This window comes from Halichoerus grypus, chromosome 10, assembly GCF_964656455.1.
Source record: "Halichoerus grypus chromosome 10, mHalGry1.hap1.1, whole genome shotgun sequence".
In the NCBI taxonomy this organism is placed as follows: domain Eukaryota; kingdom Metazoa; phylum Chordata; class Mammalia; order Carnivora; family Phocidae; genus Halichoerus; species Halichoerus grypus.
In genome coordinates, this window is record NC_135721.1 from 39,604,103 (window position 1) to 39,631,154 (window position 27,052).

At 40.6% G+C, this 27,052-nt stretch overlaps 1 protein-coding gene across 1 annotated transcript in view; it reads right to left on the reverse strand.

Annotated features, from left to right (window-relative positions):
• DNAH6 (dynein axonemal heavy chain 6) overlaps positions 1-27,052 on the reverse strand; it is a 239,399-nt gene that overhangs the window by 98,701 nt on the left and 113,646 nt on the right. Inside the window, exons 30-42 of the mRNA XM_078056370.1 lie at positions 26,793-26,930; positions 24,108-24,275; positions 23,073-23,221; positions 21,392-21,499; positions 18,270-18,825; positions 17,359-17,481; positions 13,150-13,332; positions 12,481-12,624; positions 8,389-8,610; positions 7,379-7,526; positions 5,408-5,565; positions 3,847-3,978; positions 751-922 (exon numbers count right to left, since the gene is read on the reverse strand). Of these exons, the coding sequence (XP_077912496.1) occupies positions 751-922; positions 3,847-3,978; positions 5,408-5,565; positions 7,379-7,526; positions 8,389-8,610; positions 12,481-12,624; positions 13,150-13,332; positions 17,359-17,481; positions 18,270-18,825; positions 21,392-21,499; positions 23,073-23,221; positions 24,108-24,275; positions 26,793-26,930 (2,401 nt within the window). The remainder of the gene's footprint in view (positions 1-750; positions 923-3,846; positions 3,979-5,407; positions 5,566-7,378; positions 7,527-8,388; positions 8,611-12,480; positions 12,625-13,149; positions 13,333-17,358; positions 17,482-18,269; positions 18,826-21,391; positions 21,500-23,072; positions 23,222-24,107; positions 24,276-26,792; positions 26,931-27,052) is intronic.

Consider the following 27,052-nt stretch of genomic DNA (forward strand, 5'->3'; position numbering starts at 1 on the left):
CCCCTGACCTTTACCCTGTTTTCAAAACACCAATTCCCTCTCTCATTCTTTTCCAATGTTCAGTCCTCACCAAATGCCCTTGGTCCTTCTGGCTTCTATTCCAAATTACTCTGATTACTTTGTATTAATATAAATTATAACTGTAAATGCAGTTCTAATAATATCAAGTTACAACAAAAGCAGTGATGTATAGCAGTCCTTGAAATGTTCATTCTCTCTGGGGATGCTTCACTTCTCACAACACAGTGCAGAGGGGGACAGGGAGAATATTTACTCTACACATAGGTATACATGGCACACAGGATGAACCATACAACATAAGAGCAAAATCCCTGAGTAGGCTGAAGGGGAGGGGGACACTGAATGTGTCAGACGGGGTATTGGCACATGACCAGAACAGGGACAACTCAGCCACTGCAGTAGGAGGAAAGGCAGATGCAAGTGGTCTGGGATAACTGGAAGATGAGGCAGTTCTGGTTCTATTTCTTCTTCTTCTTTTTTTTTTTTTGGTGAAATAAAAAGAGAGGTCATTAGCTGGGAGCCAGAAATGGAAGGGGATGCTGGTGGTCTGAGGAAAGCTGTGAAGTCATCAGGCTGCGGTGGGGGTGGAGGGTGAATTGAATAGGGAACATGTAATGGGATTTCTAGGTGGGGCACAGACACTCATAGACATATAATTCTACTGAGAGACTGGGGCGAATGGAAATGAAGGGAGGGTGCAGGTCAAAGAATGAGGGTTCCATACATTACCTTGTACACACTTGGATAAATCTCTCAAGTTAAAGACATAATGGGACTTGGCTGGTGTTGGCAGAAGATCAACACTCATTCTGTTATAAATCTCAACTGCGGCTTCTACAATGTTTGCTGCGGTTTGCTTTACAGCTGGTGGGAAGTCACTAAGGAAGCCGTTTAAGATGGCCTAGAACAAGTAACATAATGTGAGAGGGTTAGATTTTTTTTTTTTAAACAACAAAAATTTCTCATCTTTCAAATACTCCAGATCTGATGATGCTTTTTCTAATAATAATTAGAAAGCCGAATGCCAATGCAAGGACATATGGGTGATAAAACTCTGCCATTCCCTTCAGAATATGTCGCCGAGAATGGGCTCACTCCTGTCTTCTGTGATAGTCTGGTGATGCCTGAGCAGCATTTGTATCGGACCAGTGAACTGACTGAACTTACTCTCCACGTAATTTAGACTTCTGCTTCCTGTGGATCCAGAGGTTCATTGTGGCGTGCCCAAACTCATCTGGAAATGAGCTGAGGGCCTCTCTCTGATATTTATGGGTGCATGACCAACAATTCCATGGAATTGTTGTTTAAAGTGCAACTTACTTGTAACTACAACCCGCCCCCCTTCAGCTTCCCTGTCTCGGCATACGGCCCCACCCCGTGCTCAGAGCAGGAGCTTGCAAGTCTCCTTTGACACCTTCCATTCTCTGTCCCCACAGTCAAGCTTGAACGCATATCTTGAATCTCTCTGGATCCCGGACATCACCCCATTCCAGCCCTGACTCTTTCATCTGGGCTTCTTCAGCCCCTCCTTCTCCTACTTGCCTCTCCACTTCCACTCCTGTCTCCCTTCAGTTACCTTCGGTCAGGAAGATCAGGCACTGCCCAGCCCCTCACTTTGTCTTCTTCCCCATTGCTCACCATGACCCAGCCGCCCAGGCCTAACCACCCAGGCTCTCTCCCCTCCTCAGGGTCTTTGCACAGCTATCTCCCATGCCCACCCTCTTCCTTAGGGCTCCCTGCTGCCAGGGACTTTTTCACTCCTGTGTTTTAGGTTACCTGTCATCTCTTTGCAGAGGCCTTCCCTGACTCCTCCTCTCAGTGTCTCTTATGGCTCTCTCATCTTCTCATATACAACTTGCCACAATCTCTGAGTACATATTTATTAGCTAGCCTGCTGCACCCAGATGCTTGGGACAATTATTACAGATTTTTAAATAGGTAAATTCCCATCACAATGGTGATAGGAAGGCACCAGAATGCACATCAATGCTTGTAAGTCAGTCCTTGTGACTTTAGATTTCGGATTCTCATATAGGAGATATTTTAAAATAAACCCAAGTATTTGTTTCAATGAGCCTCCTCATTGAACATTAGTTTTAGGAGCCTACAAGGACTATCTTTTGAGCTACTCTCCTCTAGGCCCCCAACATGAGTTTACCATTCTCCATACAGCCCATATTTTGAGTAGGAGCATCCCAATATATATAAAATAAAAATTTTACTATACATATGTACACTATATATATAAAAAAATTAAAATTCTAGTCTGTTTATTCTCCATCCATTGTAAATTTGTATTTATAAATATAGTACATATATAACCATATTATATAGTTTTATATATATAGTATTAATATAATACATATTAGTTCATTTATCTGTTTATTATCTGTCTCCATGGTAGAAGCTCCATGAGGACAAGGATGGCATCTTCTTTGTTTAAAATGTAATACCATGCACAAACAATGAATCATGGAACACTACATCAAAAACTAATGATGTATGGTGATTAACATAACAATAAAAAATAAAAAAAGTGTAATACCAATGTCTGGCCCCTGGTACATGCTCAATAAATATTTCTTTAATAAATGAAATTAAGGGCTACTCAATTTATATTCAAAAATTAAAATTAGCATGCCATTATAGAGTTTACTGAGGACCACAGCTTGGTCTTCTATTCAAAGGTCTGGCTTACATGACATATTTGGCAACTTCAAAAAGCTTCTACTCAGAATATGCACACAAGATAGAGCCAGAATTCCCACAGTCTGGGGGAAGGATGCTTTGGCATGAGCACACTGTTAGTATTTCATGGAGTTGATCATTGGTTTCAATTACTGCTGTCATACCTTTCTAATTAGAAATTATATCTAATTTAATGACAACATTATCAATTTAATTTGTTGTGTGCTGCTTAGTTTACCTTTAGAATGTACAGTGATGCATATTTTTGGTGTATACATTTTCACTAAGTAAACACTAAGACATGTATGAATGTGTCACTGCCCCTCTTTGGCTCCTCGGCGATTTACTGCCAAAGTCAGCTTCTCCAGAGCAGTCACCTAAGTGTCTTATTCCACTTGTATGCCCACATTACCATTTCTCGCCCCTGTGACTGCATTTGCCCGTGTGCCTTCTGTTCCCAGGATCTGTTCCTCCCTGTCAACTCTTGTTCCCCAAGGCTCAGCTCGCTATCTTCTCCGTGAGCCTTTGTGGTTGGTTATGGCATGCTCACTCTAGTCGTGCTGCTTCACGATCTCTCAACATCCTACTCAAAATAATGTTGCATCTTTTATTGAACACTTCTGCTAAGCACTTACAGGGCAGGCACGGTTATTTTTCCCACTTCAAGGTTGAGGAAGTGGCCCTTTAGGGAAGTTTGTACAGGTGGAAGAAATATGGGTGGTTGCTTTTGTCGGAGGTGGTGGTGGCAGCGAGGCAATGAATTCTGGGTCAGGTGCGTGGCGCTTGAGCTTGCCCGCGTATGGGGAGCTGGTCAGGTATGAGAGGAGCACAGAGGCGGGGGCGGGATAGCGCCCGAGATCTGCTGAGTGCTGAGCGGCACGGGCCCACGATACAGCCTGCCTTAAAGGCTTTGGCAGTCTTTCTGCATTCGTGAAACTCTCTCTGGGGCCACAAACACAGAAGGCAGTGATGCAGATGCCCATCAGCTACTGCCCAGAGGTCCCTGTGTTTACCTGCTCTCTGCTCAGCAAAGGGACAGATGGGCTCCTCAGAAACACAACAGCCTATTCTGACTGTGGGAGTTTGGGAACACATGTTTTCTTTTTCCCTCTTGCCTAGGTTTAAATTCCCACTCACCTGAAAAATCTGCTTCAGACTGTGCTCTGAGGGCATGGGAAGGCACAGCATGCTGAAGTGGCGGATGAAGCGGGGAGTCACAGGGTTGCGGCCCCCGCCTGGGGGTGCACATGCCGATAGGATCGTGACATCCTGGGTGGGAAGAAACCCATGCGAGTCACCCAGCCAAGCAGGAGACGACAGCTGCCCATACCGGTGGCAGGACGTAGAACCACCACTTATTTTGAGGACCTACCACGTGACAGCATTACCTCATGTCCTCCTACACATTACCTGACTTAATCCTCACAACCACCTCAGGAGATCTCTACCATTACCCTCATTCTGCAGATGAAAAAATCAAGACCCTGGGTGGTTAAGTTGTTCAAGGTCACTCAGCTAACGCTTCTATCTGTAGAAACACACCTATGTAAAAATGTAACCTTAAAAAATGGTTAAGAATTTGTATGTTAGGTTAAAAGATATTCGTTCAACAAATATTAAGTATCATGGATTCTTGTTATTTGTTGTAGTTATGTTCTATAAAATCACTGGAACACTGAATTTACACACAGTGAACCATTGCTCCTGGGGGGGAACTACAGAGTTGGGTTCCTATGAGCTTCTGGTCATAACATTTTCAACTGACCTATACATGATATTGTAATTGCCTCTGGTCTTGCCTCCTCTTAGACCACCCTTCCCTGTGGCCAAGGGAATCTTTCCATAACAGTTCCTCTAGAGGCTGTGCATCTCTTAGAGGATAAATCCACATTCCTTATCAAGGTACCATGGCCCCCTGGGCTGACCTCTGCATCTGCTGCCACTCTGGTGCCCACATTCCACAGCACCGTGGTGTTCCACACTCCCTGCTTCAAGATGCAAAATGCTCCCTTCCCTTGCTTGCCATGCTCGGACTGCAAAATCCCCTTCCAACATCATCTCTTCTGGGAAGTCTTCTCTCATCCTCAACCAGTGCCCACCCTGCCTCCCTCCACTCATCACCCTGCATTATAAATACATGTGTCCATCTATCCCCTGAAGCTGAGTCCCTGGGGAGATGGGCCCATCTCACTTGTCCCTGAATCTCCTGAATAAATTAGCAGGGCAAGAATTTAAAATAGATTAAATAAATTGAGTCACATACACCAAGGCTGTAGGTTAGAGGCTGAATTGTGTCCTCCTCTTCTCCTGGTCAATCATACGTTGAAGGCCCAACTCCTGGTATCTCAGAATGTGACTATATTTGGAGATAGGGTCTCTAAAGAGCTCTAATCCAGTATGACTGATGTCTTTATAAGAAGAGGACATTTGGACACAGACAGATACAGAGGGAAGATCATGAGAAGATACAGGGAGAAGACTGCCATCTGCAAGCCAGGGGGAGAAGCCTCAGAAGAAACCCACCCTGCTGACCTCTTGATCTCAGACTGCCGGCCTTTACAACTGGGAGACAATAAATTTCTGTTGTTTGAGACACCCAGTCTGTGGTATTGTGTATGGCAGCCCTAGCAAACAAATACACCATCTTTTCCTACTGTTTAAATTTAAACACACAAAGTAATTTAAAACCTAAAGTAACCTGTATGTCTTTCCAGAAGAATTTGTTTCTGTCATAAAATCCACCAAAATCTTGATACTGCCGAAGTAATTCAATTGGAGGTTGAGAGCCATAGTGATCCAGTCTGGGCATGTTTAAATCATCAACAAAAATCACAACTTGTTTGTTTCCCGGTGCTCCTGGGGAACAAAATGAATTTAAGAATTAAGATTTGCCATTGGAAAATGTAAGACAAAGCTCAGGTAAGGCTTTGAACTCAGTGAACACCCCGTAGGTTGTAATGCACACATTCTGAGTGATGAGGGCCCCAGCAGGGAGAGGTGGACAGGGCTGAGACACCCATACTGTCAGGTGGGCCCCCACCCTCACTCCCAGAGGGGCAGGATGCTGCCAGCTCTCCAGTCAGGTTTGGATCTTTCTCAATCCCAGTCACTGCCACTGCTCTCCCCAACTGTGTGGCCTGGCATGGGGTGAGGAAGGTCACTTTCTTTTCAGAGCAGGAAACAGAAGTACTCCAAAAGTTTCCTTACATAAATGCCATTGCACCACCCTCCACAGGGAAAACAGGGCTGGATATTCAAAAGCATCCTGATCACATCAAAGGGAAATCCAATACAGTGGAACTTCACAATGCCATATTTAACTTAGAGAACATCAATATACACACTAGTCAAAAAAAAAAAAAAAGAGTAGTGACAGAGAAAAGAGAACAGTGTAAGCAGAGGTGACCCCACCCACTCTGGCATCCAGTACTTGCCAACAATGAAGGAACCAAGGCAAACTCAGTGCCCCACTCCATCCTCCAGATCCCAGAAGCCAAGTAGCTGGACAGAAGTGGTGAGGGGCTCAAAGAGAATCATTCATAAAGACATGGGTCTCCCACCAGAGAGACTGGCATCAATTGCCCTGTGCCTACCAGAGTAGGAAAAAGGGAATAGAGAGGAGACAGTAAAGCAGCTGGTACCCCCACAGCTTGGCACAGAGGGCCCATTAGATAATGGACAATGTGGAAGGCAGCTGGGCTCGAGCTGGCCTCGTGTGCCACCCAGGAGGGCTGTGGGCTGGCCAAGTGGACCCAGTAGCAAGGACTGCAAGATGTACTGCTGGAGGGTGGGCCTGCCTGGGGGCTGGGACCCTGATTCCCAACATGAGGGAACCTTCCAGTGGGGAGGCCAGTGCCTGACCTGCGCACATCTTTCTGGGGAGTCCCTCAGGGAGCTGCTCCTGGAAGCCTGCCACACAGATAGCACAGACCGTCGTGCAGCACCAGCAAGAGAAGCAGAGACAATCCACACGAAGGCCCATATAATGCCAGTTAGGGAGAACATTGTCCTGTCCTCTCCTCCTCCCATCCCAACACACCAGAGCCTCCTACAGGAGGGCCAGGAAGGGCAAAAGGGCACCCCGTGCTCTGCTCCACCTCCAGCACCATGAGCCACAAACCAGGTCCATGACAGAGGAGAGGAAGAGCTTTACATTGGGTTTTGGATTGAAACCTTACATTAGACCTGACTCAAAATAGCTGCAAGTGACCAGAAGTTATGCTATGCAGTTAATATGGGATGGTGAGGGAGATCCCACAAAGCCTGGCTGAAAGCACTGACTGAAGACAAAACCTAGACAGTCTCATGGCAATTCCTTGCAGAGTTCGGATAACTCAGTGCGCCAGATACAAAGTCGTTTGTTTGTTGGTTTGTTTTAAATAAAGGGAAATCAATGCAGGTTTGAAAGCATGCGTGGAGAGGGGCAGCCACAGAGAGGAGAGATTGAAGATGTTCTGAGTTGAAGGTGATGACAGAAATACACTGCTTGATTGCTAATGGTAAGATGTCTGGATATACAGCCCAGGAAAGAATGCCATTCACAGAATCACCTTTACAAATAAAATAAGCAAAGAAAATATCCATTTGTAACTTTATTACATGCAGTATTTTTGTGATTATTAGTTTAATAAATAATTTGGGTAAGACAAATAAAAATGATCACTCTTACCTAGTATATTTTTTCTTTTCCTTTCCAGTTTTGACTCAATGATCTCTTGTGTTCTTGCAGATGAAGTTTGAGCAGAAAAATTCAGATAAACAGGAACATAGCCGGCTGATTCCTGAATTCTATTCAACAATCCTTTTGCAATGACAGACTTTAAATTAAAAAATATGTTAATATATGTATTCAATATATCTTTCAATTGTCCACATCAGTAATAATCCAGTACAATGAATAAAGAAACAGGATAAAGGAGATAGGTTAAAGCTAGATCGAAATGTCTACCTTCTTCCTGGAGATTCCATTTAATTATATTTATCAGAGCCAAAGAGATAGTCTAACCAGCTCTATCTTAGCAAAAGTTTTTATTTTAGTTTTATACCAAAATCCACCTTGGTTCCTATCCAAGTCAATTTGGTAGCACGAGTCCTAGAAGAACCCAAACCTCTTTTAGAAATAACTTAGAGGAGGAAAAAAAGAGAAGAAAAAAACCAAAATAATGTAGAGGGTCAATAGTGAATCCCTGTTTATGTGGACTCTCCCCAAGCCAAGGAGACCAAACAATCAACATTTCCCTCTATGCTCTGCTTTTTTCCAAACCCCATTGCTGTGTCGGGTAGAAGTAAATGGGCAGGAGGACACGGACTGGCCTTTATCAACAGTCCTCTGGGGACACCAACTGTTCTGACCACCCTGTTCCCACCCTAACCTGTGTGGTGGCAGCCTCAGAAATTCCAAGGGATACGACTGAAAAGCCCCCAAACCCAAAACACTGGTCCACAGGGTCCTCTGGTTTATGAGGTATTGACCCCAAGGATTTATTCAGAAACTGGCAAACTTTGGAGTAATTCCCAAGATAGATACAGATTCAGCATAGTTACATTCTTCCTAAAAAATGATCAAAATTCAAAAGAATTTCCTTTGAAAAATAATATGCTATTTCTGGGGCTTATAATTCCAAGTCCACCATGCCCTCATTTTGGGACAGACCTTCTTGTTTCAGATAGGTTTCCTACCTTGCCAACTCCAGTTATTCCCGTAAACAACACTGAATGCCTGACTGCCAGCAATTTTTCCATTAGATACCCAAAGCGCACTGTGTCCGTTGTGGGGACAAGCATTTCAAAAAAAGGAACATCTCGGCTGTACTTGAAGGTGGGTATGATTCGTTCCCAGGGATCCAGCCGTTTGGTGTCGAAGTCCATGTGGATGCTCCACAGATCACCAGAACTGGGCAGCTGAAGTATAAAATCAAATACCACTTTCAATAGGACTGCCACACAGCAATAGAAAAAGTCATACATAAACAAAGGCAGTCATAGAATAGGAATGTATTTGGGTTTCTTTTTTCTTTGTAGAGAATGTATTTGGGTTTCTTTTCTCTTTTTCTTTTTTCTCTGTTTCTTTCTTTTCTTAGGTATCAGTCTAATACTTTAAACATAACCATGCAATACAATGCACAAAAATCTTGATATATTGATTATATTAAAACCTTAGATTAGGGGGCACCTGTTGGACTCAAGTCAGTTGTGTGTCTGACTTCGGCTCAGGTCATGATCTCAGGGTCCTGGGATTGAGCCCTGTGTTGGGCTCCTTGTTCAGAAGGGAGTCTGCCTGTCCCTCTGTCCCTCCCCCGGCTTGTACTGTCTCATTCTCTTTCTCTCTTTCTCAAATAAATAAAATCTTAAAAAAAAAGACACATTAGATTAGAATTTTAAAGCATTTTCTTTTCTTTTTTTTTTTTTTTAAAGATTTTATTTATTTATTTGAGAGAGAGAGAGAGATAGCGAGAGCAGGAACACAAGCAGGGGGAGTGGGAGAGGGAGAAGCAGGCTTCCTGCCGAGCAGGGAGCCCGATGTGGGACTCGATCCCAGGACCCTGGGATCATGACCTGAGCCGAAGGCAGACGCTTAACGACTGAGCCACCCAGGCGCCCTTAAAGCATTTTCAATTCAAGTCATCATTCAAGGGCTTACTCCTTGCTGACTACTGTGCTTGGTGGAAGAGGCAAATGCTGAATGAGACCCAGTCTCTGCCTTTAATAACCTTGAAATTCACATGCGGGGAACACAAGCATATCAGTTAAGATTACAGAGAATTAAGATTCCAATGGAGTTAGTACATTTGCAAAGGCAGGATGATTCATTTTTACTTGCAGGGGAGTTTATGGTGGTGGCTGGAGATTCAGGAAAGCTTCCAAGGGGTGGTGATGCTACAGTTCAGACTTAAAGGACAAGCAGCAGTGCTATGGGCAAAGAAGGAATGGGATGGGGAAGGAGGGTGAAGAGAAGGCTGAAGACATGGGAAGTACCACACATACTGGGAAATACAAGAGCAGTATGTACAGTGAGAGATGAATCTGGGAACACAGACAGGGGCCAGGTTATGAAAAGCTTCACTTTTTCTTTTCTTTTAATTTTTAAAAAAGATTTTATTTATTTATTTGACAGAGAAAGAGTGAGAGAGAGCACAAGCAGAGGGAGCAGCAGAGGGAGAGAGAGAAGCAGGCTCCCCGCTGAGCAGGGAGCCCGACTCAGGGCTCGATCCCAGAACCCTGGGATCATGACCTGAGCCGAAGGCAGACTCCCAACCGACTGAGCCACCCAGGGACCCCTGACAGCAACTCTTAATAAGAAATCCATTTTACAGGGTGACCTCATACCTATATACATATGTGTGTCTATGAATATGTATAATATTTACCCCTACTGTCTGCAATTCACTCTATTTTCTATCTTATTCTATTTTTTAAAAAACTTTTGAGATGTAACATCTTTTGTCAGATTTTAAGAGTCCAGTTTAAGGTGTTTTTGCGTATGTAAATATCAACGTAACTACCCCTGGATCATGATGTAGAACATATTCAGAACCTCAGAATGCTCCTTTCTTCCCCTTCCCCATCAATACCGGCCATACCTCCACCCTGCTCTGAAATAAATCACTGATCTACCTGTCTGGTCTATCTGTCTACCCTTGTGCTAACACCACACTCTTTATTTACTTACATTAGCCCCAGTATACAGAATGGTGCCTACCATGTACCAGATTTCCAATAAATAATTGTTGAAATGAATACTCAATGCTTGCTTTGGACCATCTCCTACTGCCCTTTGATGATCCCAGATCATTTCTCTTGACCCAGAGGGATCTGTCTCAAATTCCCAACTGTCCTTAAAATGGCCCATCCTGTCCAATTATGATACAGTCATGTTGGGGATCCAGAAAGGTGTCATATCTACTAGAAGGTCCTAATCCATAGAGCTCAGATTCTTAGGGAATTTTTTTCTTCTTTTGGTAACTTTTTACTTTGATATAGGTTAAAACTTAAAGTTAAAAGAACAGTGCAAAGAACTCTATATATTCTTTATCTAGATTGATGGTTCACATTTTGCCCCCTTGTTTTATTATTGCTCTTTCTACTCTATGAGAGTTAATTGTATACACTATTCCACCTTACTCTAAATAACTGAGTGTGTATTTCCTAAAGAACAAGAATGTTTTCTTATATAATCACAGTAAAATGATCAAAATCAGAAAGTTGAATAGTGATATGTTATTACCTAATTTACATTCCAAATTCAAATATTGCCAGTGTTTTTAATAATGCCACTTACAGCTATATTTACCCCAGTCTAGGATCCAATACAGGATAATGCATTGTATTTAGTTATATCCCTTAAGTCTCTTTATTTGGAAAAGTTCCTCAGCTTTCTTTGTCTCCCATGACAGACAATTTTGGAGAATATAGGCCAGTTTATTTTATAGAATACTCCTCAGTTTGGGTATTCCAGGTGTATTCCCATAATTAGATTCAGGTTATGCATGTTTGAAAGGAATACTTCACAAGTGAGGTTTTGTCCTTCTCAGTGCTCTGTATCAGGAGGCACAGGTTTGTCCTAATACTGATGATGTTGATTTCTTAGTTAAAGTAGTGTTTGCAAGGTTTCTTTACTGTAACAATACTATTTTTCTCTTTGCAGTTAATCAGTAATTTGTAGGAGATACTTTGAAACTATGTAAACATTGTTTGTCATCAAGTCTTCACCCACTAGTTTTAGCATCTGTTGATGATTCTTGCTAAATCAATTATTACTATGACAGCTGCAAAGTAATGACTTTCTAACTCCATCATTTCTCCTATATAGATTAAATGGTATTCTTCTATGAGAAAGAGCTCTTCCTTCTCCCCCATTTATTTATTTATTCAGGTATATTTTTGTTATGAGTATCAACTCATAGATTTTTATTTCATGCAAATGCTTGTAATCCCATACTATTATTATTTATTTTGATGCTCAAATCTGTTCAGATTTGGTCAGTCCCTCAAACTGGCTCCTGTGTTCTTTTGACATGTGTGATCATTCTTTGAGCACTTCTTTGCTACATGCCATAAGAAGATGTTTTAGGTTCATTTTATACATTCCCCTGTCCTACTCCTGGATTCATTCCAAGGAGCTATTTCATTAAGAAGCCTTGGTTCCCTTTCATGGAGAACAGTATTTAGAAATTAGCATACTAGGTACGCTCATTGCTCTTGGGGTATCCTTTCTTCTAGTTCCTATCAGCACACAGAATTAGGAAATTTATGTATGTATGAATATATGTATTAATTTTCATATATGTATATACATTTTTTATCTATGAGTACCAAGACTTCCAATTCCAATGCAAGAATACAGGTGCCTTCTAATCTCTCCCCTTTCATATTTGTAAATCCTTTTCCTAACAGTGAGAAACCTGGTTGACATTATCCTCAACATATTTATTCATTTGCTCAATTTTAGAATGTATAGAAAGTAATTTCTGAATTGCCGAACCATAACACTGTGAAAAATAAATGTACTAACTAGAATTCAATATTTGTTTATGGTAGGGAGTTTTTATATACTTTTATACCTTACTTTCTTCATATGGCTGGGAGAGGATTCTTAAAAATTTTAATACAATAAATATTATCTATGGTTTAAAAAAGTGAATAATTTTTGAAACTCTTTTAGTGAAGGATTTTTATTTGCAGTAGAACTAAGTGTTTCAAAATTTTAGTCTTGAAATTTAATTTTAATGATACAGAGTTATTATGTTAAAATGAAATTTATTTGGCTCTTACCCTGGCATCAGGATTATCATCGAATTGTGTTCTAATAAATGTATCAAAAGAATCCCAGTAGTTTTCAGTTAGATTACCACCCAAAGACCATAAATAACAGAATATGAAAGTCTGACATAGTATTGTATTCAGTTTTGTTTGTTCCTGCAAGAACAAAAAGAAAGAATTTTAGTATTTTATTTGTTAACATAAATTGCATCCTTAATTTCAAAGCCTGAAGATTGTTTTCTTTTGTCTAGACTCATGCATTTTAAAAAGAGTATAGTGTATGTTTCTTATAGTTGACTCAATAGTTCACAGAGCAATGTTTTATACTAGTACAAGAAAATGAATGGCAAGGTAGAAAAAAGCTCAAGGTTGTCTTTCAACTGATTATTAACACTTTGTTTACACCTGCATGAAAGTATGTAAGCAGCTATTAGACACATACTGGGAATGTGTTGCAGACTGTAGGGAATTTAAACATTGAGTACAAGAGTAAACTATAGGTTCTCTTACATTACTTCCAATTTTGAGATTCTATGAATCTAGTCACAATCATTACTCCCCCAAAAATTAACTTGAAAATCAAATGATCATTTTATAGAAAAGTTAGTTATCTATTTGCAAAGCATCTATACAACAATCTCATTTTCCTAGCTTTATAGCAGTGAGAAAAACCTTTCATACCATTGTCAAATTAACTCCATCCTTCCCAAGTATCAAAGACTCCAATAAGCAACAGAGTGTAGTAACTTTGCTGATGTCCACTTGTGGGATTGCTTGGCCACATTTTTTATTGATAAAATATAAACCATCATCAACATAACGTTGGAAAAGATTCAATATATATTCTTGGGTTTCCTCATTCAGCTGAAAATCATACAAACAAATAATATTTCAGTAAGACCCGATAAAATATGTAATTAAATTTAGAAATGGGTTAGTTTAAATCTGTGTATTACAATATATTCTGTGACTTTTAGATTAAAGGGTATAAACATCACAAGATATAAAACAAATTGAAATTTAAAAAAATCTATGATTTGGGAGAGACATATGGAGGAGATCCTGGGTAGTGGTAGTGGACAATGTCCTACATCTTGATCTGGTAATGGGTACAGAGATGTTTATTTTATAATCATTTGTTACCTGTCAATATATATTTCATGCAGTCTTATAATTAAGAACAATTAAAAATGAGAAACATAAAAAAACAGCAACTTAACTATCTATGTAAGGAAAAGGAATAATTCCCAAAGATTTAAAAAGAATGCAGCCCCTCTCATCATTCCTATTTAACATTGTACTGGAAGTCTTAGCTAATGCAGTAGGACAATAAAAAGAAATAAAGAGTACACAGATTGGGAAGGAAGAAAAAAATGTCTTTGTTCATGGATGACATGATTGTCTATGTAGAAAATGCCAAAGAACTGACCCCAAACTCCTGGAACTAATAAGCACATATAGCAAGGTTACAGGATACAAGGTTAAGATACAGAAGTCAATTGCTTTCCTATATATCAGCAATGAATAATTGGAATTTGAAATGGAAAATATAACACCATTTATATTAGCACAAAAAATGAAGTACTTAGGTATAATTCCAACAAAATATGTGCAAGAGTTAAATAAGGAAAACTACAAGAGTCTGATGAAAGAAGACAGAGATGACCAAAGTAAACAGAAAGCTATTCAATGTGTATAGATGGGGAGATCCAGTATTATAAAGATGTCAGCACTTCCTAACTTGATCTATAGATTCACTGTAGTCTGAATCAAAACACCAGCAGGTTATTTTGTGTATACCAACAAACCAATTATAAAGTTTATATGGAGAGGCAAAATACCCAAAACAGCACATTGTTGAAGAACAAAGTTGGAAGACTGACATTATCTGACTTCAAGAATTACTAAAAAGCTACAGTAAGCAAGACAGTGTGATACTGGCAAAAGAAGAGACACAAAGATCAATGGAACGGAATAGAGAGCCCAGAGATAGACCCATACAAATGTAGTCAGCTGATCTATGACAAAGGAACAAAGGCAATCCAATGGAGAAGGGATGGTGTTTTTCTTTTTCTTTCTTTCTTTTTTTTTTTAAAGATTTTATTTATTTATTTGACAGAAAGATAAAGAGGCAGAGTGGCAGGCAAAGGGAGAGGGAGAAGCAGGCTCTCAGCTGAGCAGGGAGCCTGACGAGGAATTAGATCCCAGACCCTGGGATCATGACCTGAGCCGAAGGCAGAGGCTTAACTGACTGAGCCACCCAGGCGCCCCGGGATGGTGTTTTCAACAAATGGTGTTGGAACAACTGGACATCCACATGCAAAAAAATATGAATGTAGACACTATTATTACACCTTTCACAAAAATTAACTCAAAAAGGATCACAGACCTAAATGTGAAAAACAAAACTAAAAAACTTCTAGAAGATAACAGATAAGAAAATCTAGATGACCTTAAGTTTGGAAATGGGTTTCAGATACAATGCCAAAAGCTCAATCCATGAAGGAAAATTCGATAAGCTAGACTTCGTTAAAATTAAAAACTTGTGTTCTGGGTGCCTGGGTGGCTCAGTCGGTTAAGCGTCTGCCTTCAGCTCAGGTCATGATCTCAGGGTCCTGGGATCGAGCCCCACATCAGGCTTCCTGCCTGCTCCCTCTGCTTGTGCTCTCTCTCTCTCTGTCAAATAAATAAATAAAATCTTAAAAACAAAAAACAAAAAACTTGTGTTCTGTGAAAGATTGTTAAGAGAATGAAAAGACAAGTCAGGCTGGGAGAAAATTTTTACAAAATACATACATGACAAAGAACTTGTATCCAAAAAATTGCAAAGAACTTGTAAAGCTCAAAAATAGGAAACAACCCAATAAAAAATGAGCAAGATTTGAATAGGCATCTCACCAAAGGAGATATACAGATGGCAAATAAGCATATGAAAAGACACTCATGATCACATATTAGAGAAATGCACATTAAAACAATGAGACATAACTATTAGCATGGTGAAAATCTAAAACACCAACATCACCAAATGCTGGTGAGGATGTGCAGCAAGATTTCTCATTCATCGCTGGTGGGAATGCAGAATGGCATTTGGAAGACAAACTGGCAGTATCTTACAAAGCTAAATAAAATTTTACCATATGATCCAACAATCACACTTCTAGATATTTTACCCAAATGAATTGAAAACTTATGTCTACATAAAAACCTGCACACAGATGCTTATAGGACCTTTCTTCATAATTGCCAAAGCCTGGAAACAATCAAGATGTCCTTTAGCAGGTGAATGGATAAACTTGGTAAATCCATACAATGGAATATTATTCAGAACCAGAAGGAAATGAGCTATCAAGTCACAGAAAGACATGGAAGAAACTTAAAAACGTATTGTTAAGTGAAAGAAGCCAATCTGAAAAAGCTACATACTGTATGATTCCAATGACATGACATTCTGGAAAAGGCAAAGCTATGGAGACAGTAAAAAGATCAGTGGTTGCCAGGGATTAGGAGGGGGTATGGATGGATGAATAGGTAGAGCACAGATTTTAAGTCAGTGAAACTATTATTTATAATACTGTAAGGGTGGATATATGACATTATACATTTGTTAAAACCCACAGAATTGTACAACACAGAGAGTGAACCCTAACATAAACTATGCATTTTAGTTAACAGTAATGTATCAATAATGTTTCATCAATTTTAACAAATCACTTTTAACAAATGTACCACACCAGTGGGGGATGTTAATAGGAAAAACTATGTTTGGAGGAGAAGGAGTATATGATAACGTTCTGTACTTTCCATTAAACTTTTCTATAAACCTAAAAGTGCCCTAAGTAATATAGCCTATTAATTTAAAAAGAAAAGTATATTTGGGAAGGTTTAAAATCTTACAGTAGTCATGATACATTCTCAATTCTGAGAATTATTTTAATAATGTACTCTGAAACTAGAACATATTATTGTTCAAATGTTGATGCCTAAGAATGAAAAAAACAAACAATAGTTTTCTGATTCATCTTTATAGGGGGAGAGGCAGAAAGAAGACGGCTCCCTGGATGGGGGCTGGGATGGGGCACAACACTTCAAAAGATCCCTTGCTAAGCTGAGGCAAAGAGAACTCCTATTTTGGAATGGAGAGGGTGCAGAAGGTGATAGAGACCTGAGTTGTCCCGTATAATAATGTGGAATGTTTCCTCTGAGGTTAGAACACATCTTGGGTCAGAGACCTAAGATTGGGTGGGAGGGAAACTAAAGGTTTTCTTTTCTCTCAGAGGTGTTAGGGGCTCCTACAATCTAAAAACAATGACAGCGCCTAGATTAAAATGTTCTTTTTCTTCACTGTGATTCCCTCTCATTATCTTAAGCCTTCTGCAAAGTCTTTTTTTTTTAATTATGTTATGTTAATCACCATACATTACATCATTAGTTTTTGATGTAGTGTTCCATGATTCATTGTTTGCATATAACACCCAGTGCTCCATTCAGTACATGCCCTCTTTAACACCCATCACCAGGCTAACCCATTCCCCCACCCCCATCCCCTCTAGAATGCCCCTGCCTGTTCTGGCTGTGTTTAGGGGACTTAAGGAAGCAGTTTGTGTTTGTATGGGAGAGGAAACAATCTGGGGAGAGGCCAGGCAGAGTGGGCAGGAATCAGAGTGGCAAGGCAGCTTGGCAGGCTGAGGTAACAGATAATGAGGACAGATTTGGGGGGGATATACATTTCGGGAGGATCTCAAGAATTCTTAGGGAGAGGCACTAGGTAACGGTGCTGGAATTCCCTCCACAAAGCACAATGAGGTCTCTTAACTTACTACAATTTGGGCACGCGAGGGCCTCCGTCCTGACCGATGGATATGTTGTGGAGTATCTGGTTGTACTTACTTTTTTAGAAGTACTCTTCATCCATGTTTTAACATAAGGCATCCATTTCAGTTCTTCAGGATCCACAAACACCATTCCACATCGACTGACTGTTGCAGGAGAGGCAACCCTTAGATCTTGCACCTAAAATGGAAGGAAGTTGAACAAAAAATAGCTAACAATACTTCCTAATTCTTCCCTCTTCAATGCTGATGGATCACATGTTTAAACTTAACACTTTGTATGAAAGGGAGAGGGACAGCCTTAAGTAATCAAAAATGGAGGAGGAAAGATAAGTGAGGCATAAGGTGAAAAAAACCCCTAAGAGGATAATGTCAAATCCTTACGGGAAGGTAGAGGTATTTCTTTTTCCTCCTCTTTGCTTTTGTCTTCTTTACTTTTTCATTCTTATATCTCACCCCTAGCTGAACGCCTGGCCACATAGCAGGCATTCAATCCCTGTTTGGTGAATGGGTACAGCAGGGGTGGTATCTTCCAGAATATTTTATGGCTGTATTAGGTTCCTTTTCCAATCTCTTCACCAAATATTCATACCACAGAGAGATAATTTATTCATAGTAAATATAACTACTTTTTTTTTTTTAACTTAGAACGCATTTCAAATCATGTAACACCATTAATATATTGATTAACTATTTCCAAAAGAAAGGAAACAAGTGCTGAGGAAGATAGAATTTATTGTATTTCCTGTTTCTAGAGAAACAGGAATATTTGAGAGTCTTCAGTTCTCAGGATGCACACTCTACTATAAAAGGACAATTTGATAAGGATGTAAACAATTTAGGATGTAAACAAAACACCATGGTAGGCCTTACAGATAGTAAATGACATATCAGCAAGAAAAAAAAAATTGATGACGGCATGCCAATCTAATGAGTGATTTCACTCCACAGTAAGGCATATATATTTACCTCAAAAAGCATGTGGATTTGAGGTGTGAGTTTGATCCTCTCACTGTTAGCCAGACAAAGCATCTTGTTATCATCCAACACTGTATTCATATTTTCAATCCAAAGAGCATCCACGGGCCCATCACTGATGATCCATTTATGGTCTTCTGAAGTGTCATTCACAGCTGCTCGGACACTTAGTGCCATCAAACCATCTTTCCACTCCAAGGTTACGTTATTAACTTCGCCATATAATTCACCCATTGTAATTGATTTAGGATTAAGAACGTATGTTTTAACTGGTTGATAAAAGGGATTGTCTACACCAAGTTTTCGCAAATTCCCTAAAGTTTCTGCCAGTATTTGGTAAACTGTGGTCTTGCCACCTCCTGTTGGCCCGACTAACATCACACCATGTCTTACCAGCATAGTTTCATAGAACTGTATCACTTTTTTAACCATACATGCCTCAGGCTGAAGATTCTGTCTATTCATGACATCTATAATTGTTGACTGCAATATACCATAATCATGTTCTGGAATTTGGACTCCAGGAAAAAGATCAGATATGATTCCACTGAAAAAAACAAAAATAAAATCATTGGTCATTGATATTTCCCAATATTTATTACAATTAATTTATTACAATCATTGATTACAATGAGTCTTATTTTTCCCCTTAATCTTTTCTTCTGAACATGCACAATACTAGTCTGTCCTATGTGTTATACCAGAATCTAACATTTCTCTGATATTGTGTATGATTTTTTTGTTTCTTGTACAGTAGACCAATGTTCTTAAGTATATTGGGAGCTTTTTGAGGTAAGGAATATCTCTTATGTGTTTGTATTGTCCACAGTACATGGCATAGTATCAAACATACAGAAAGTGATGAATTTATCAGTTTATTTTAAAAATTATATTTAATCTCAACTTTTTCCAAAAGCATTTATGCATGCTTATTACTGTATGGATATTCAGAAAAATAAGATGGAAATAGAAATAGAAACTAATAGTAGATTAAAAAAAAGGGAATAAAGGAGAAATAATTGTTTCTGTGAGAAGCAGACAATATGGGATGTTTCTATGGGTAAAAAAGAAGCTAAATCCCTACCTCACACTACATACACAAATACATTTGAGATATAATAAAGGCTTCAGTATAAGATGACAACAAAAATACTAGATGAAAATATAACAGATATATTTTGCAACACTGTGGTTAAGAAGGTCTTTATTTTATTTATTTACTTAAAAAATTTTAAATTTAAATTTTAGTTAATTAGGGGTGTCTGGGTGACTCAGTTGGTTAAGCGTCTGCCTTCAGCTCAGGACCAAGCCCCACGTTGGGGTTCCCTGCTCAGTGGGGACTCTGCTTCTCCCTCTGCCCCTCCCCCTGCTCATGCTCTCTCCTTCTCTCAAATAAATAAAATCTTCTAAAAAAATAAATTTTAGTTAGTTAACATACAGTGCAATATTGGTTTCTGGAGAATTCAGTGATTCATCACTTACATACAACACCCAGTGCTCATCAAAACAACTGCCCTCTTTAACACTCATCACCAATCTAGCCCATCCAAGAAGGTCTTTCTAAGGAAGACAAGAAATCTACAACTGTTATTTAAAAAGTTGGTAAAGTAAAAAAATAAAAACAAACAAGCAAAAAAACACAAACGTGTGAGAGAAAAGGCTTTAGAAAAGTATTTCCAATTTTTATACCAGATAAAGTTTATGATTTCCTACAAATCAATAAGAAAAAGAACACAATAGAAATATGCTCTAAAAATAATAAATATAAATGACTAATGAACACAAGAAATAATGCTCAATGGCACTAATAACTAAAGAAATGCATATTAAAATAGCGAATGACTTTTGATCACTCTCTAAAACATTTAAAAGGAAATAGGTATTGTCCTAAAATAATTTATATAAATGTAAATATCTTTGGACAACATCCTAATAGAATCTATCTAAATTAAAAATACCCATACTCTATAAAACCTAGGATATTTACTAGAATCTCATTTATAGAAGTATCACAGGTGTGTAAAGATAAATGTATAGGAATTTTCATCATTGTGTTCTGCCAAAAGGGAGTAGACATGTGTCTACTCAGAAGATCTGACAGAGGACAAAAGCAAAGGGAACTCCAGCATAGTCATAAATGGACATCCCAGGATGATCAATGTGCACCAGGGTAATGGGCAAGTGGTCCAGATTAGAGCAGGAGGACAGAGGGCTCCAAGGAGACAAATTTGATAGAATGTTTTATATAATTGAAGGGTTTTTTTTTTTTAAGAGGAGATTTACACATACCCTGGCAGAATTTGGAAATAAATGATTGATAAATCTATAGGAAAGTAGATGAAGGATTAAAAAATAAAAACTAAGACAATTAACAAATGCAGGGAAAAGAAAATAAAACAAAGGAAATGTAGCTCAGCTGTGGATACTATTTCTATAGCTGTAATAAAGTGTGGGAACCCTGGACATTTAGCTCCAGTTAGACTGCAATGTAACTGCGGGGCAGGGGGAGAGGGAGAGGTGCATGTGCATATCCTCATCTCCTGTTTACTCTATAGAGCATACCTAAAACAGAAAAATCAAGAAATAGCATAAACACAGTACTTAAAACTATGGAGGGAAATAACAACACAAACAAATAAAGAACTGAAAAATGCTTGCCTTTAGGAAGTGGGAGTTGGTGAAGGGCATGGATGTACTGTTTCTCATGAGACTAATTTATGATAGTTTTTACAACTACATACATATATGACTTGGATAAATATAAAACTTAATAGTGAAAGTAGAAATAGATAAAAGCCCTCACATTTATGTTAAGCCCCAAGTCTGGTTTTTTGGGGTCAGGAATGTCTCTTAGGTCAGAAACTTGTAACCAAACGCCAATTTGTATGACATACAGCCTAGTGACCAATACTGTGAAAAAGAGAAATGATTGATTGTTGCTTAAGCTTTAGGATCTTTATTTTAAAACTAGTATTTTTTTTAAATTGTAAAAAGTATCTCCAGAAAAGATAAGGATGTTATTACCTTGTTAGAGACAGACAAAACTGAAGAGCAGACTATCCTTTACCTCTACACAGCAGCTATGCCTTATTCCGTAATGTCTAGAAACTTACCTGAACAGAAGAGCATCATCTGTTAGGAATTTTGGCAAGTTGGAGTCTCGTAAAGCTCTTATCAACACCACATCTTCACTTAGGTCTGGATTCTCCCTTTTTAAAGACCTAAATTTAAAGGGATAATTCAGATGATGTTGCAAGAACGCAGTACTTCTGAGCATGATTTTCCAAACCTGTAGGTTAGGGATTCTACTTGCAAAAAGCTGTGGAAGGCACCCCTCCCCCTGTGGATTCCTGCTAGAAGGAGAGGATCATTTTTCCTCGCATGCCCACTGTCCGTCTCCATCAGAGCACAAGGACAGATCAGGCACTGGCTACATGGCCTTGGGGAGAATGACAAAGGTATTTTTTAAACCTCCCTGCGTCAATCCAGACTTTATTCAACCTGAATTTACGCTTTCCCGAATACACCATAATGATTCACATCCCTGTGACTTTCTTCTCTCAGCCCAGAAAGTCCTTCTTTGCTCTTTTGACACCTCTTATTTCTCCTTCAAAACCCAGCCTAGTTACTCTCTCCTCCAGAAAGTTCCTCTATGGCCCTCCTCAGAGAACCTTGGGCATGGCCCTATTATGGTTGCCCCCATGCACTGTATCCTAGATGACTTGCTCCTGTGTCTGTCTCGCCCCCTGGCCTGTGGCTGTGTTCCTGGAGTGCAACTGTGTCTGAACCCCTTAGTATCCCTGGTCTTTACATGGCAATCTTATAAAGGGGAAAAATAGTGTATCTGGGAGGTTGAAAGAAAGAACAGAGAAGGGCAGGGAGATTTGGCCCAGGAATATAGGGGCCAGACAGAAGGGGCCCTGGATGTGTGGAGCAAGAACCAGTGAGTCATGGCCTAAAAAGGACTAGAGAGAAGGTCGATTCCCTCAGAGACTCCGGATAAAGTGGGGGTTCCAAAGGTAGGGGTTTCAAGAGGTTATAAAGGAAGAAGTTGGGGGCGCCTGGGTGGCTCAGTCCCTTAAGCGTCTGCCTTCGGCTCAGGTCATGATCCCAGGACCCTGGGATCAAGTTCCTCATTGGGCTCCCTGCTCAGTGGGGAGTCTGCTTCTTCCTCTGCCTCTCCCCCTGCTTGTACCCTCTCTCTGTCTCAAAAATAAATAAAATATTAAAAAAAAAGGGGGGGGAGAATTTGGGGCCTAAAAAGAAGAAAACTAGAAAGCTGCCTTACTAGAAACTACAAAGCAGCTCAGTGTTGAACCATATGGGAATGGCAGAGGCGGAGCCTAGGAAGTAAACCTGGACTGAGGTCAGAATGCGGAAACTGAAGTTTCTCTCAACCCTTCCAGCTTTCTCAGGTTACAGGTATGACCTACCTTACTGTATATGCATAACAAGTGGTGCCTTTTAAGTCTAGTCATTCTATCTAAGGTGGTAAAGGCGGTAAAGGCTTTTGTACACTGAAACCCAACATATACGATGAGTTCAGAGGAAATGAAAGCTAGCCGAAGCCTGGTCGAGAGACTCGGGTTCAGTGTGGGGCCAGCCAGGACTGCCGTGTGATGAGGAGAGAGGCCCCATTTGGCTGTGGCCTGGGAGTGTCAAGGTAAAATGATGATGGTGGCAGCTAACATTTCCGAGTCACTCTCTATGTTGCTTTAAGAGCCGTCTGTGAATTAGCCATTTGCTTTGCTTACATGGTTTAGAATTTCACTCTTGACCCCTTTGGTTTCTTACCCGGCCATGACCAGTACAGACTTTACAGCTCTCATGCCAAAGTCATAGTGATCCTGCTGAGAGAGCTGTTCACTGCAAAGCTTATACATCTGGGTCATTTTTCTCGCTAATATTTTACTGGATTCAAATCCTTCCGAATATAGAATTACCTGGAATGGAAAAGTACAATGCAATGCTTCTTATATTGTATTGACAGCGATATATTAGCATAATACCAATGTATGCAAAATCTACGTTAGGCATTATACCTCTCCGAGTTGTTATATCATTTAACAAAGAAATATGAAGATTGCAAGGAAAAGGGTTTTCTGTGTGACAAGAAGGTGGAAGGTGGGATATTACACAGGGATGCTTGAGCAGTGATTCTGCTTTCTTTCTGTAGATGAAGATGTGGCCTTGGTGACATTGGGTTCAAGGAACAGTAGAGCCCCTGTTTGAAAATGTTCGCATCGTGGAGGTTGGATGGTGTTACAAGGCCTGCGTACAGAGGCAAGACTTGAGTGTCTCCGATCTGGCGGGAACACCACCCTGTGGACAGATTCAGTGATAGCTGGGTGCTCCCTTTAGGCTCCCTGAGTATCAAGGCAAGCTACACAGGTTTACAGCCTTCCTCTGCCCTAGGAGGCTACCTTGCTTCTGACAAGTTTCTGCATTCTTGGTTAAATGAATTGGATGACGACAGTGGAGGTGAGTGTGGACCCTTTCTTCAATCCATAACCTACTCAAATCACTGCAGTTGGCCTCAGAATCCGGATATGAAATGATGTAGACAATTAAATTCATTGATTCATTCCAGTTTTATGGGCCTACTCTATTCCAGATACCATTCTGGGCACTGGGGATATAGCAGTTACACACACACACGCATACACACCAAAACATTCTAGGTGATAACAGTCCTAGCTACATGAAGAGCAAACAATAATGTGTAACTTTTGCCAGGGCACAATCATAAAGGAAACTTTCTACCTCCATAGAATCAAATGGTAAATAAAACATGCTTAAACTTTTTCTGCTTTACAGTGCGAAGCTCACCTCTGCAATCAAAGCGTAATTCGGAACCATCATTGCAAAGGGTCTAAACAGGGCTTTCAAATTATCCGGCAATTCGGTTCTGCCTGCGTATCCAGGATTCATTGTGATAAAAGCTGCACAAGTCATGACCAACTTTATTTCCCGCCCCTCAAACATGAATCTAGACAGCTGTTTAAAGGAAAGAGAGAGTATAAGCTAACACTTCTCTAGACATTTGGAAATTCTTTCACATAAACACCACTTGAGTACAAAACTTGTGTATGGAACATTCAAGCAAAGACTACCAGCCCAGTGAATCCTGCTATTGGACAACAGGGAATGTTTCTCTCCTGATTCTGTACTACCCACTCCCAATCTCTTCTGGGCTCAGTATTTCCTGCTTTTTTGTTTCTCTGCTCCTGCTTTGCCCAAACTGTCCCTGCCTTTCTGGCCCAGTCCTGTAATATTTTAGGCCTCAACCTCTTTTGCTGAGACTCCTCAATTTAAGTTAGATTTAATGGCCCTGAAATCTTCTCCATCCCTACTTTCTGGTATTCCCTAAGAAATTCTAATGGGATCTGAGTCCTTGGGTGTTGGAGGCCCCACTCTTACTCTTGGCACTACCCCTTCACTTTCATTCAAGGGCAAACACCTGTTGAGCATCTGTTGCAGATGAGGCATAGGGTTAGGTGTGGAGGTGGAGAGCTGAGAGAGACTCACTCGGGCTCCCCCCCCCGCCCAAGAAGCTCCCAGGCCTACAGTGTGGAGTCAGATATGGAACCTGTGGTTGAGCAGTACAACAGATGCTCCATGGGAGGTGTGTGCAAAGTCCACGGGAGGAGCAGGGAAGCCTGTTGGCCCTGAAGAATGAAGAAGGGCATTTCATGTGGATAAGCAGGGGGAGCTATCTGGTCAAAGAGAGCAGTGCATGTTCAGGAAATGACCAGATATTCACTTTGCTAAAGGGTAACGTTCCAAGAGGAAAGCATAGCTAGGCCGAGGCCTGAGCATCAAGAGTCTTGCATGCTGGGCTAAGGAATTTGGATTTTGCCCTGTGGGTGGGAGGAAGCAGAGAAGAATTTTGGGCAGAGTGATAGGATCAAAGGTGGCAGTAGAGAGGCTGGACAAACTATAGAGGGGGACCAGTAAGGAACTGTTATTGAACAAAGACAAGATCCGGAATTATGGAGTTACTATTAGGGATGAGAGGCATCTAGCAGATACAATTAAATGGACTTGATGATGGCTTAGATTCTGGGGTTGATGGTAATTGGGGGGGGGAATCCAAGATGAATGCCAGGTTTCTAGCTCGGCCACGGGAGGAAGGCACTATTAACAGACACAAAGAATATAGGGAAGACCAGGAGATGTGTCATAGCCCGGAGGAGAAAATGCTGGGCAGTACAACGGAGACCAGTCCTGCAGCCACTAAATGGCTGTTTGTGCTATTTTTCATCTATTCCAGGGGATCGATTCCACTCCAACTATCTCAGATGTCTTCCTCCCTTCCTTTTACCTCACGTTGCTGCCCTCCAGTTGGCAATGCTTCTATCCTGCCTCCATTCTCGTTGGTCCTTCCCTCTTAGTCCCCATGCTCTGCTCTCAGCTATATGGTCAGCAAGGTAATAGTGACTTATGAGTAATGCTGTATCTGGAGGTCCCTGCATTTAATACAGGCCTCCTCTGAGTATGTGGGAGGCAAGAGAGTGTGTAGTTGAAGGAGCTCAGACTTTGGGGTCACATAGATTTAGGTGAATATCTTGGTTTGTGGTGTCCCCAGAAATATTTTTAAATTTCTTTGAATCCTTTTCATCTGTAACCTTGGGAAAATGCCTTCTACTTCATGTAGCTTTAGTGTGAAAATGAAATAAATGAAAAGTACAATGCCTTGTACAATTTGGTGACTCACTAAAGTCCAATATCTGCTTTCTTTTTACTTGTTCTGTAATTTGCTTTTTTGCAGAGGTGATAATCAAAACATTTAACAACTCTTTATCAGGGCACCTTCTGGTGAGAATGGCCTCCGTCCCTAGAGCTACAGCTAGGTCCAGAGCCCCCCTGCTACACCAGAATGAACCCTCATGGCTGGATCTAGCAAAGATCTGGTGCTTTTTAGGAAGGGGACAAGATAGTGGTTGGGGACCCTCTAGGGACTCAGGGCAGCGAGTATGTAAATATTAAACAACTGGCAAGCCTGTTTTGGTTTGTATAGGCTGAGAGCCTTGGGTTCTGCAGGGTTCCTCTCTCATTTTTCTGCCAGCACTAGGCTGAGCCTGGGGGCCACGATGAAGGCAGTGGAGTCCAGAAGAGGTACAGGGGAGAAACCTAACAGAGAAGTAAATGTCAAAGGCAAGAACAAGAAGAGGAAAATAGGAGGTGGAGGGGACAGGGACAGGCTGTGGGTGGATGCGTGTGCGCATGCGTGTGTGCGTGCATGGGTGTTGGGGGTGGGAAGAACAGAGCTCCTGGAAAGCAGGGACTGAGTCTCACCATCTGCGTATCCCCAGGTCCCCACACAGCGTGTGACATATAGTTATTTCTGTGTTGCCTGGATGAGGAATTAATTCACTCAACTATGTCTTATTGCTGTAGTACTCACCAATTACACTGGAAATATGGGTAGACATGCTAAAGTTAGCATTGTTCTTCCTAAAGTGCAACAGACTTCAGAAATGCTACCTCCATGGACAATTGCCCACACCTTACCTTTGCGGCTTTGGCATTCCTAATGGTAATGAGTTGCTGTGCTATGACCGACAAAACTTCTATGTCAATTCGATTAAATTCATCAAAGCAGCACCAGGCCCCTGACTGTGCCAGACCGCTGAAGAAGCGCCCCATCATCTGAAATCAAAATAATGCCATTCGACTTTGTGCTTTATGTTTACGTTATGTTTATGCTTAGTTTTATGTGAATACTGGGCTATGTTAGAAGTTAGTGCCTTCATATGAGAGGTCCAGAGTTT